At 41.7% G+C, this 12,477-nt stretch overlaps 1 protein-coding gene across 1 annotated transcript; it reads right to left on the reverse strand.

The window, feature by feature from the left end:
- Positions 1–1,792: 1,792 nt before the first annotated feature.
- Positions 1,793–11,411, reverse strand: TMEM202 (transmembrane protein 202). Its single transcript, XM_069457831.1, has 5 exons — positions 11,331–11,411; positions 10,833–11,088; positions 2,996–3,145; positions 2,524–2,655; positions 1,793–2,058 (listed from the first exon to the last, which is right to left on the reverse strand). Exons 1-5 carry the CDS (start codon positions 11,409–11,411, stop codon positions 1,862–1,864), a joined length of 816 nt encoding a protein of 271 aa, XP_069313932.1. The 3' UTR covers positions 1,793–1,861.
- Between the last annotated feature and the right edge of the window lie 1,066 nt (positions 11,412–12,477).

Here is a 12,477-nt window from a genome sequence, read left to right on the forward strand (position 1 = left end):
CATGAGCATGTGCTGTAAGCTCCTACCTACAGGAATAAAAGCAGAAGTATTAACCTAAAGAGCTTCCAGTTACCATCTGAAATGTTTGGGAATTACTGACCAGGATTATAAGAGCTATATTATTGCTCCATGTCTGTTATTTTTGTTTTCTACAAGGGTTACTAGTGAATCTCTAAATTAAATCAAAAGGACACAAGGGCTTATCTTTAAAAGGAGCAAGAGGTGAAGCTGGCCACTCTAGTCTATTCCATTGCCAGGCTTAGGGAGGAGAAGAATGGTCTCAACCAACAAAGTAGTAGCAGTAACAACTGAAGGCATAAAAGACAAAATGAGTATCAGGGACCTTCTGCATAGAATCTGGTCTGAGGTTGAAAGGGATCATTAGCCATCAAAAGACCTATATGCTGGCCTGAAAATACCACCTCCTCCACCCTTACTTAGTTTTACAGGATATATAAAACATGGAAAATCTTTCAGCTCAGTTACATATATGCACTAAAGGAAGCCCTGATGGAGTCTCTGGCCCTCTTCACAGAAAAATGCATACGCAAGTTTTGTATAGAATTTCAGGGAGTTTGTGGATGCCTGGTTTAAGGTATCTCCATGCCTAGGAGAAGCAGTAGTTTTGCATAATAGACTGTAAAGGGTATCAAATTAACAACTTTCATAGAAAGTAAGACCTCATGGATTCCCCAAATTCCACCCCAACCTCTCAGTTCTTTGGGGTAGTAGATATTATCTTCATTGGTGTTTATTCCATTTCTGGTAATGATTCCAAATTCTGATTCAACAGTATTGTCCAAGTGCCTCCCATCCTGAGTATACCCAAATCCACACATAAGAAAGAAAATTCCAGGCCGGGCGTGGCAGCCCATGCCTATAATCCTAGCACCCTGAGAGGCTGAGGTGGGCAGATTGTTTGAGCTCAGGAGTTCGAGACCAGCCTAAGTAAGAGCAAGACCCCGTCTCTACCAAAAAAATAGAAAGAAATTATCTGGACAACTAAAAATATATAGAAAAAATTAGCCAGGCATGGTGGCGCATGCCTGTAGTCCCAGCTACTCGGGAGGCTGAGGCAGAAGGATTGCTTGAGCCCAGGAGTTTGAGATTGCTGTGAGCTAGGCTGACGCCATGGCACTCTAGCCCAGGCAACAGAGTGAGACTCTGTCTCAAAAAAAAAAAAAAAAAAAAAGAAAATTCCAAACAGAAGTAATTGACATTATTCTCCATGGACCATTCTGGTCCATGAGATCCCTAATACCCAAAGAGATATCTGGTCCATACACTGCATCTATCACTAATTTCTTTTATTCATGACCCTAAACATTGATGTTTTCATTTAGAAAAAAAAAATTGTTTCTGAGACACAGTCTTGCTCTGTTGCCCTAGCTAGAGTGCAGTGGTGTCAGCTTAGCTCACAGCAACCTCAAACTCCTGGGCTCACACGATGCTCCTGCCTCAGCCTCCAGAGTAGCTGGGACTACAGGCACGCACCACGATGCCCGGCTAATTTTTTCTATTTTTGGTAGAGATGGGGTCCTGCTCTTGTTCAGGCTGGTCTCGAACTCCTGAGCTCAAACTATCCTCCTGCCTCTGCCTCCCAAAGTGCTAGGATTACAGGCATGAGCCACCAAGCCCAGCCTATAAATTTTTCTTAAGTGAATTTTCATTACTTTCTTTGTTATTATCATACATATTTTGGAACCAATGCACACAAAGGGTGTTTCATCAACTTTAATGTTGTCTCCTTCAGTAATATGCACATGATATTAGGAGGGTTTCCAAGAATTTGCACAGTCATTCCCAACTCAGCTTCTCCCCTGTTGTTAAGAGAAGCAATGGTTAGGGTTTCCTATCACCATCACAGTCCTGCATTTGGTAGGTTTTTTTCTCCCTCTCTTAGAGATTGCTTCTTAGACTTTGACCGTTCATCTTTAGCAGGCAATACTGTAGTCACTGGACCAAACCCCAGCCTTGACTTCTCTACTGGAATCACAGTGACATTTTGATTAGGGGGACGGGATCTGGAACTTAAGTAGTTGAGAAAAGAGATGATCCCTAGGGGGAGAGAAGAGGTTGAGGTGAGGTTCAACAGACAATGGCCTTTTGGCTTCTGAAATTCTTACTCATCCTTTAATACTCAGTTCAGTAGTATCTTTTGGTGAACCCTTCTATCCCCCAGCAGAGTTACTTTATTCTCCTGTGCTCCCATTGCTCAATAGACTTGTTTGGACAAAGCTTGAGCCTCCTGGATTCAAATCATAGCTTCACTACTTTCTGTGTGGTCGTGGGCAAGTTACTCAATCTGTCCATGCCTCACTTTGTGAAAGAACAGGTTACAAATTCTAGGTTTTCAGACTCCAAAATCCGTGCTTTCTTCACCATATCACACTGACTCTCCATGTATAAATATTTTGAATAGGCACAGTCAGTGCTTCTATTTCTCCTAGATTCCACTTCCCTTTCCAGAAGTGATTTATTTCCCTTTCCATCCTTCTAGTATAGGGCAGGGGACAAACTCACCAGCAAACGCGCATAAGAAGTCACTCCACCAGTTAATATGATAGGTCCATAGAAGATCTGACTCTATGGCATCCGTAGTATACCAGTAGACCTGCGCCACAAACAGGCTGAGGCAGAGGAGCAAACAGGTGGCTAGGACCAGTGGGAAAGATGTCACAACCCATCAGCGTCTTCAGTCTGCCTTGACCACCACCCCCAGCTCTTCTTCTGCCTCCAGAGGCCGTATGTATGGATCAAAAGGATGAAAACTTGAGCACTGACCACGATGAGGGAGAGAAAGGGGCCTCTACCCTAGAGTAAGGTCCACTAAGGTGTGTTTTACAAAATAAGATAAGGCATGTAGCTAGCAACTTGGTGTTGATACTGAAGAAGACGAGCAAAGGGGTAAGAAAGAGTTCAAAAGCCCCACAGAGGAACTTTATTACCTTGACTATTTTGCCATGGTGTTAACCCTGCCAGTCTAGGTCTGTACCTGAGATGAAGCTGAGCATGGATACCTTCAGATCCAGGTTGCGGGTCGTGCTTCCTCTTCTAGGGAGGCAAGAGCTGAAGAGCCAGCCAAGGAGAATGAGCATGGTGAGGACGGAGATGAGGAAGAAAGCCCTGGAATATTGGAGATAATCTGCAAGAAGAAGAGGAAAGGAAAGGCTTGATTCGTTCAGTGACGGACGTCCCCTTGAGAGTCTCAGAGAAGGAAGGAAAGACAAAGCAGAGTGCGCTACGTGGCATCCTCTTTCCCAGCTCTTCTCTGTCACTTGGAATTTCTTTACTATGATTAAGGTGAAGATGATGTACAAATACTTCTGGGTACATAAATGTAAATTTAGATGTAAACTAGTCTATAAGAGGTGAGACTAGTCACAAAATGGATTAAAACTTTTTCTTGTTTCTAATTCTAATGCTAAAAGTAATATATTTTTAATATAGGTATTGGAAAGACTACAAAAGTACAAAGAGGCAGGAAGAAAATCAGACACAACCCTATTACCTAGAGGCAACCATTGTCAACATTTGATTTTATTTCTTTCTATTATTGTTCCACCTTCTGTACATGGTGGCTATGATACTAGATATCATGTGGACTTACCTCTTAAGATTATGTGATTTTTCCCAGGTTTCTGTGGTAAACATCATTTTTAATGGCTACGAAATAGTCTATCATATTAATGTACTTTGCTTAATGATATACCCATTGCTGAACTTGGGGTTTGTTTCTATCTGTTTTTTCTCTTTCAGATTTATCTGTTGTGTACAGACCTTGTCAGCCTGTAACTACAAAATGAAGTCACGTTTGCTTTTACTTTGGCTTCCATATTGTAAGGATTTCAAGCCCCAAATTGCAGGAATTTAACACTGCAAAAAACTCTCCCATTTTTTCTGAGACCCCGCCCCCAAGGAGAGGGGTCTCACATTTGTTCAAGAAGAGGTCTGCCAACCTACAGAATGGAAGAAAATATTTGCAAAGGCCAGGTGCAGTGGCTCACGCCTGTAATCCTAGCACTCTGGGAGGCCGAGGTGGGCAGATTGAGCTTAGGAGTTCGAGACCAGCCTGAGCAAGAGTGAGATCCCGTCTCTATTAAAAAAAATAGAAAGAAATTATCTGGCCAACTAAAAATATATATAGAAAAAATTAGCCGGGCATGGTACCTGTAGTCCCAGCTATTTGGGAGGCTGAGGCAGAAGGATTGCTTGTGCCCAGGAGTTGCAGGTTGCTGTGAGCTAGGCTGACGCCATGGCACTCTAGCTAGGGCAACAGAGTGAGACTCTGTCTCAAAAAAAAAAGAAAAGAAAAGAAAAGAAAGAAAAGAAAAGAAAAAGAAAATATTTGTAAATTACTCATCTGACAGGGGATTAATATTCAGAATATACAAGGAACTGAAGCCTTCAACAGCAAAAAAGCAAACAATCCAATTAAAAAAATGGGCAAATGATCTGAATAGACATTTCTCAAAAGCAGACATACAAATAGCCAATAGATATATGAAAAATGCTCAACATCACTAATCATCAGGGAAGTGTAAGTCAAAGTCACAATGAGGTATCACCTTACCCCAGTCAGGGTGACTATTTTCAAAAAGACAATAAATGCTGGTGAGAATGTGGAAAAAAGGGAACTCTTATATGCTGTTGGTGGGAATGCAAACTAGTGGAGAATGGTATGAAGGTCCCTCAAAAAATTACAAATAAAACTACCATATGATACAGCAATCCCACTATGGGAATTTATCCAAAGGAAAGGAAATCATTATATTGGAGAGGCATCTGCATCCCCATGTTTATTGCAGTGTTATTCACAATATCCAGCAGATGAATGGATAAAGAAAATGTGATACATACACACTGTGGAATAATATTTAGCCATAAAGAAGAATGAAGTCCTGTCATTTGCAGCAACATGGATGGAACTGGAGGACATTATGTTACGTGAAATAAGCCAGAAACAGAAAGTTAAACACCAAATATTCTTATCATATGTGGAAGCTAAAAAAAGTTGATCTCATGGAAATAAAAAGTAGCATAGAGGATACCAGAAAATAGGAAGGGTAGGGGGAAAGGAGGGACAGGGAGAGATTTGTTAAAGGATACAAAATTACAGCTCCATAGGAGGAATAAATCCTAGTGTTCTATACCACTGTAGGATGACTACAGTTAACAATAATATATTATATAGTTTCAAATAGATAGAGGGGCACTCTGGGAGGCCGAGGTGGGCGGATCGTTTGAGCTCAGGAGTTCGAGACCAGCCTGAGCAAGAGCGAGACCCCACCTCTACTAAAAATAGAAAGAAATTATATGGACAGCTAAAAATATATATAGAAAAAATTAGCCGGGCATGGTGGCGCATGCCTGTAGTCCCAGCTACTCGGGAGGCTGAGACAGGAGGATCGCTTGAGCTCAGGAGTTTGAGGTTGCTGTGAGCTAGGCTGACGCCACGGCACTCACTCTAGCCTGGGCAACAGAGTGAGACTCTGTCTCAAAAAAAAAAAAAAAAAAAAAAAAAACAAAAAACAAATAGATAGAGGGAATGTTGTCACCACAAAGAAATGATGTCTGAGATGGTGGATATGCTAATTACCCTAATCTGTTCACTGTATATTACATGTATTGAAACATCAGTATGTATGCCATGAATATGTACAACTATTTGTCAATTTAAAAAATTAAATTAAAAAAAGAAGAGGTGTGTTAACGTTCTTTTGCTCCGATGCCATTACGTAAGTGCCACACCACTCCTTCTTCCCTCATCACTTGGCACCAGGCAGGTCTCTGTTCTCCTGGGCTCTGCCACTGCAGATTGGATGTTGGTTAGAGAGAGGTAGGGTGGGGTGGAGAGGGTGGGGGGGATGTTAAACCTTCCTTTTTTGCTACCATATCCCTAACATGGAATGGATTCTTCCTTTGACTTCCCCATCAGTAATTTACTAAATATTTAAGAAATAGAGGATAATTTATAATTACAAGCTTTTCTGAGATCCCAGAGACCCAGCAATATCTTCAATATCCCATATAGGATGCCTCTTTGTCTGGATTCTTTCCTGTCCCAATGTGGCAGGGGCTAGCTCATCCCACCACTGAAAGTTCTCTAAGCACTTCTATGCCTAAAAATCCAATTCCAGCTTCCAACTAACCTAGAGAGAAGAAATTATGTACTAATGTATCAAGTTTATCCCAGTCTAATATCTGCCTTCTAAGTTTCATTTTGTTCTCCAGAACATGACACTTATTAATATGATCAATAATGGTCATTTTCATTACCCATAGGGGTAAATTTTTCTGTGGCCTTAACAAGTTAGCTAGATTAAAACATAATAATTCAAGAGCAGCACATTTTCTAAAGACTAGATCATTCAGAATTATAGCATATATATAGCAGTGTATATACTATTAGCAGTACATAAAGCCTGTCAGAACCATTAGCCCAGATTGAGCCGTATAAAGCTCAGGGTGATAGGCATCTTTTGCAATATTTAGCCCACGATCCCCCATAGGCCCTAGAAGCCCTTGCCGATAGCGTCGGACCATTGTCTCAACCCCCTGACTATAGCCAGCTGGACCAAGGAAGGGAATCTGACTCGTGTTGGAACAATCTTATTTTTATGCTTGGAACTTTGGATTTCTTTTTTTGCTTGCTTGAATGAAGAAGTTGTAAAGTTAGACTAGGATATCACCTTTTGGGCACTTACACACTAATAAAAAAAGAAAAACTGAGCTGTAGAGATAAAACAAAGATGAGTGACAAAGTGACTCTATAACAACTAAGTGATTGGCTTGATTTTCTTTGTCTGAGATTCCAGCTTCCTATGTAATCCCCTAAGGCCCAGCGAACTTCCTGCCCTTGGGAGTCTATGAGATTCTTCTGAATCTTTGTAAACAAGTTCACTCTTTAGCTTATACTAGTTCAAATGATTCTATAATAATATTCAAAATATCAAGGAGCACTGCCAAAGATATCTCCCGTCCAACTCATCTAAGATATAAAGCCCAATTCCTCCTCTACCATGAAGGGAAGACTGTAACTTCATATTCTTCTCACAATCTTTTCTGTCTTAGCTCCTCATCTCCTGAGAGCTACATAAACAAGATCCTCACAGTTCCACAGGAACAGCTAAAGACTTGCAGCATAGAAGAGTTTAACCAAGTCTACTAGTAATAATCATATACAACAAAGTACATAACCAAACCAAACACTTAGCTTCAGATATAAAACATCTGCATTTGGTTAACTTCAATAGTTTTTTTATTCGTGTAACTAAAAAATAAAAAAAATTGGTCCCAAAGCTGAATTCAAGCTTCCATTTCCTGTATGACCAAAACTGAGTTCAGCTTTTAAATGAGAGTTTTTACAGCAGGTTATCCATCAAAGTTTCAAAAATCTTAGAATCTAAATTACAAAAGATCCTGCTTGTATGTTTCAGTAAAAAGCCTTGATCCAGAAAGAGAAGTGCCCTAGATGAAAGGAACACACCCACGTGTCACCCACGTAGGTCACCTGTATCCAAACATTTCTGAAGTTTTCCTTACTGCTATGTTTTGATGTGAACTTAAATTGCAAGAATAGCAAGACAAGCCTCACAGCTTACTAAAAGCAATGAAGCTAACACTCCAGGAAGAGGAAGGATGCCACTTTCTATTTGGAGAGGACGAAGACCAAATCACTTGAGAAACTTGGTAAGATTCTTGCTGGTGTTCTCAGGATCAGCCTGATCAGTGATGCTGCACTTAAAAGCACTATCGGGTAGGACATAAAAGCTATCAAGACTAAAGGGGGAACCACCCCACCAGGCAGCAGTAGTGTTCTGTGGCATCCCCTCACATCTCAGTAAAATGAAAACATTCACCACGTGGCAGTTTGTAAATGACGGTCAGGACCTCCTCCTACTGTTGTGGAAGTAAAACTTTGCCAGGGAGATTTTGGAAAGTGATAGGGGCAGGGCTATCAGCTGTCCCATCCTTGTGAACAAATAGGTTTGGTTAACACTAGATGCTTTTCTCTAAGCCTGCTGACACCCTGGAAGGAGGCAATGGGGAAACCAAGATGACATGAGAAGAAAGGAGCAGAGGAGAGAAGCCAGCCGTATTTATGCTAAGCCCCTGGTGTTAGCTGTTCCAAAGAGATTTGCCAGCAGGACTCTCCTCACTGCACAGTAGGTCCTTCAGCAAAAACCAAGGCCAGGAAGGGGAGGTGGTACTGCAAAAGGATCAAAGAGCTAGACTGAACAGCTGGGCGTGGGGTGTGGATAGGATTCTGGGGATGAAGAAGTTGCTGCTGGAGAGAAGCTGGGGAATCAGCTCACTTATTTAGCCAATTCTAAGCCGCCGTGCTATTGCCATCGTGACTTCATTCCAGGCACATGAGGCCAACACAGAACTTCCCCAGGCTCAGGGGAAGTGTTAAAAGAAGATGATTTGGAATGGAAAAGATCCTGGGTGGAGACCTAGCCTCCTGGAGAGGAGTCTGGGAAATCTGCTTGGTGTTAGGTTCCCTTGTAACCCACCTGGGGTGCCAGAATAAAGCATCCCTACATAGCTTGGTGATGTGAACTGTATGGTGGTCCCTGGGGTCCTAACTCCAGAGTGCCCAGTGCCTTGACTAAAAGACCTACCCTTTCTTTCCCACCCTCTGCAAAACAGTTCAAGTTTCTCTCTGGCAACACATCCTGTACATCACGGTCTGATCTCAACTAATGCTATGGGAAGATAACAGAAAGGTCTGTTCCACACTTGAGGCCTCTTAGGAAAAGTGAAGGATCACGTCTTCTACTCCCCGTCCCTTCTTCATCCCATTAGCAACAGCTACAGCAGAGAGGCTATCAGTCATCTAGACCCAGGTGGAGTCGGATATGGGGCCATGACGACCTGAAGTAAGCCCAGGACGTAAGAATGTGAGCACATGCTTTCTTGAATGCACCCAAGCTAGCCCCTGTGAAACTCATAGAAATGACTGAGGACACTGTCAGGTAGGGTGAATAAATTCTTACAATCCAATAGGTAAAAGTTTGAAGTCATTGAAATGGATAAAAATTATTTGACAATAATAATTTTGGGCAATAATAACATCATATTATTGTCACAGGCAGATGAGGCCTGGACATGATAATTACATTTTGGGGATTCTTTATGAGATCTGTATTACAGGCTAGTTACTGGCCCTAGAATTGGACTAGTTAACATTGGAAATGGGGTGGATACTTGACTTAAATAACTATGTGTCTTAAGGACTGACTTAGTTGACCTTCTCCAAACAATTAACAGTCTGGCATAAAGTTGAATTCAGGGTTCCAAGAAATAATTTACTGCTTTTAAGTGACATGATTTCAGGATTCTGATTCATTAAAGATTTAAATAACAATCTTAAGGCCTGAAGTACAGCCTGGGCACCCAGTTACATAAATATAATTTCAGCTTAATCTTAATGCCTGAACCTTTTATTCCATTTCTAATTATTTCCTCGGTATTAATTTCTAGATATGGAATTATTGAGTCAAAGATGAACTTCTTTAAGTCTCATAATCATATTGCTTTGGTAATACCAATTTGCATGTTGTGTATGGGGGTATACAGTAGTACGCATTATCATTTAAAAATCACTGTTAACATGATTGTTGAAAATTTGCATCTCATTGTTTGTTTGATTTACCTTTCTATTAAAGAAAGGTTGAGGTTGAATTATTTTTCCTATTTTTATGGGACAGTTATAGTTCTTGTTTTGTGAATTGTCTGCTCAAAAAGAGTTTCTTTATTTGGATCTTTGTCTTCTTCTTAATAATCTGTATATCCTTTTCAATATATTAAGGCCAATAACCTTTATCCTTTATATCTGCTGCAAACATTTTCTCCAGTTGTTTTTTTAGTTGAAGATGCAGTTGAATTGTCTGCCCGCCTTTGTTTTAGTTTCTTCCCAAGATCCTGCTTTAGCATCTTGCCCCTTAATTCCAAATGCCACAGCCCACAGCCAAGTAACTGATGTTCTACCTCAGGGCTGGGCCGAGGTGCTCTCTTCCCCCAGCATCTGGGATCCCTGCTTCTCTGAGAAGGGGAATAAACGCTTTACTCATGTCTGTTTTCTTTCACAATACCTGTTTCTTTGTGTAAGTGCGTATCTTGTGGGTGATGGGAAAACTGTCAGTGTTTCCTGGTGTTGCTGCCAAGTATGTCTCAATAGGCTTATGAAACCAGTCTGTCAGTCATAGTCCTGCATGCAGCGTGTCTTTCCTCTAAGTCTTTGGTCTGATTTAAAAACTCATGTATATGATATCGTCTAGGCCCCAGAAGCTTATTTGAAAATATTTTGTTGCATTTTCAGATTTATTTAAATTCACACAAAATTTGACATAATTTACTCTACATAGCTGGCATTTCTTATACCACATATCAACATACATTTAAGTTCTCTCTTACTGCTAGCAGAAGCACAAACTGACCTTGCAAATCAAACCTAATGGGTGCTGAGACACTTTGCTTTATCTCACAGCTATGACCAATCACTTATTATCTATTTCTGCAAGGTACATTAGAATTCCAATCACATTGCTTCACAGTAATACCTTATAAATGGCAAAAGACTTCTTCCCAGAGAGTAAAGAGTATCACCTTATTATTTGGGACAGGAACAGCCTGGGATACGAGGGAGAAAGAGTACACAGAGGCTACCAAAGAAAAGGCTGACGACATTTACAACTTGGCTGAGACCCATCTTGAACTTGGAGAGGTGAAGACCCAAAGAGCTTACAGGAAGAAAGATGAAGGGATAATGTGGCAGAAAGCTCTGGAACTGTGGGGCCTGTGGCATTTAATTTGGTGTCACTCACAGGGTGGCTTGGATGTGTGGCTCCAGCACAGCTCATGGTTGCATAAGGTCCAGAGTCCTGCGTAGAGTTCAAGGCCATTCTTGACCACCAGGAACTGCACCCAGTGCAGTGGGGACACGCAGATCAGGATTAGGAGGCTAAAAGCACAGAGGCTGCCACAGAACATTCGGATGTAGGTGTGTGTCTGATCCATATGATGCTGCCGCCTCTGGGGTGGCATCGAGGCACTCGGATGTTTGTTGGTGGGGAGGGTAGGCTACAAGGATGAGGGAGATATTGCCTACCCAAAAGGATCGCCCCTGATCCCCAGGGTCTCCTATTCTTCTCTACCTCAACTATCCCCATGTGGGTTCAATTTGTGGATATCTTTCCCTGCTCCTTTTATAAAAACAAAAATTTTAGGGTGATCTTTTCTCTGTCCTTTGGACACTCTGTCTAGCCCCACCTTTAAGTAAGTCCTCTTCCTGTCATCTGACCTCCAATTAGGTGGCTCCTCACCCTTTGGTATTTCCGGTTCCCCTTTATTTTGGGAACCTCGGGAGTGTGGAAGGTCAAGACTAAATTTTCCCTCCGCGCCATCTTGGCAGCCAGTTCACTTTCTAACTGCCACGGAATTTGTCTCAGCATGTCCTCTCACGTGCTGGCAGCACCAAAAAAGGCCAGGACCCATTGCTCAGATCCCATTTCTGTTTTTTATTCTGGGTCTGGCCAGATTAGGAAGAAACTATCACATTTTAAGCATGTGTATGTATATGTGATGCTCCCCACCCTCCCTTCTCCAACTTTCCCCAACTCCTTTATTAAATAAATCCACAAATATCTTGTCAGCAGTTGCTGTGTGTCAGGCTTTGTGCTAGGTCCTGAGACATAAAAATGAGTAAGACACAGTTCCCACATAGCAAATAATAAAGTGTATTCAGAAGTCAATTGCTTTCGGTTATTCTTTAAGATTAGATACATGTCAGTAGCCAGTAGGCTGGAGTTCATCCCAGCTATCTCTCAGGCTTATGAACCAGTCTGTCAGTCATAGTCCTTCAAGCAGCATCCACCCTCTTCTCCCTTTTTCGCTCTGGTTCCCTCTTTTCAACAGCCTCTACTCAGAAAGCCCTTTACGGGTGCTACACCACTGCCACTGCCACAGCTGATAGGGGCCACTATGAAAATGCCAGTAACCATATAGCCCAGAAGGCTACATACCAATGTGCTAAAAGCTACCATTCTTCAAGATACTGCAGCAATGCTGGGTTCTATGTGGACATGAGGAGAATGGGCTTTTCTTGATTCTACAATCAGCACATCTTGTGCCCAGAGTATCTCAAAGTGTCCTTTTCAAACAGCTCTCTCAGCATCTGATCCTAACTTCTCTCCCTACAAGGGCTCAAAATCAATCTAGGATGTGGTATAGATGTCATCTGGTTCTACAGCATGATCACTGATTCAAATAAATACCCTGTCAGATTCCCAGCTCTTGTTTTCTACAAACAGATAAACTCTGATTCCTAAATTTGGGCTCAATTGGGAGGCCCTGCCATACTTTTCTTCTAGAATACCTGCTTCCCACCCACCCCAACCTGTTTACATCCATTCTTTAGTTCAGCTGGTGGGAACTACTAGCAGCGCCTAGATATGTCTGTGCTTTGGCATG

The sequence above is a fragment of the Eulemur rufifrons genome, chromosome 2 (genome assembly GCF_041146395.1).
Source record: "Eulemur rufifrons isolate Redbay chromosome 2, OSU_ERuf_1, whole genome shotgun sequence".
In the NCBI taxonomy this organism is placed as follows: domain Eukaryota; kingdom Metazoa; phylum Chordata; class Mammalia; order Primates; family Lemuridae; genus Eulemur; species Eulemur rufifrons.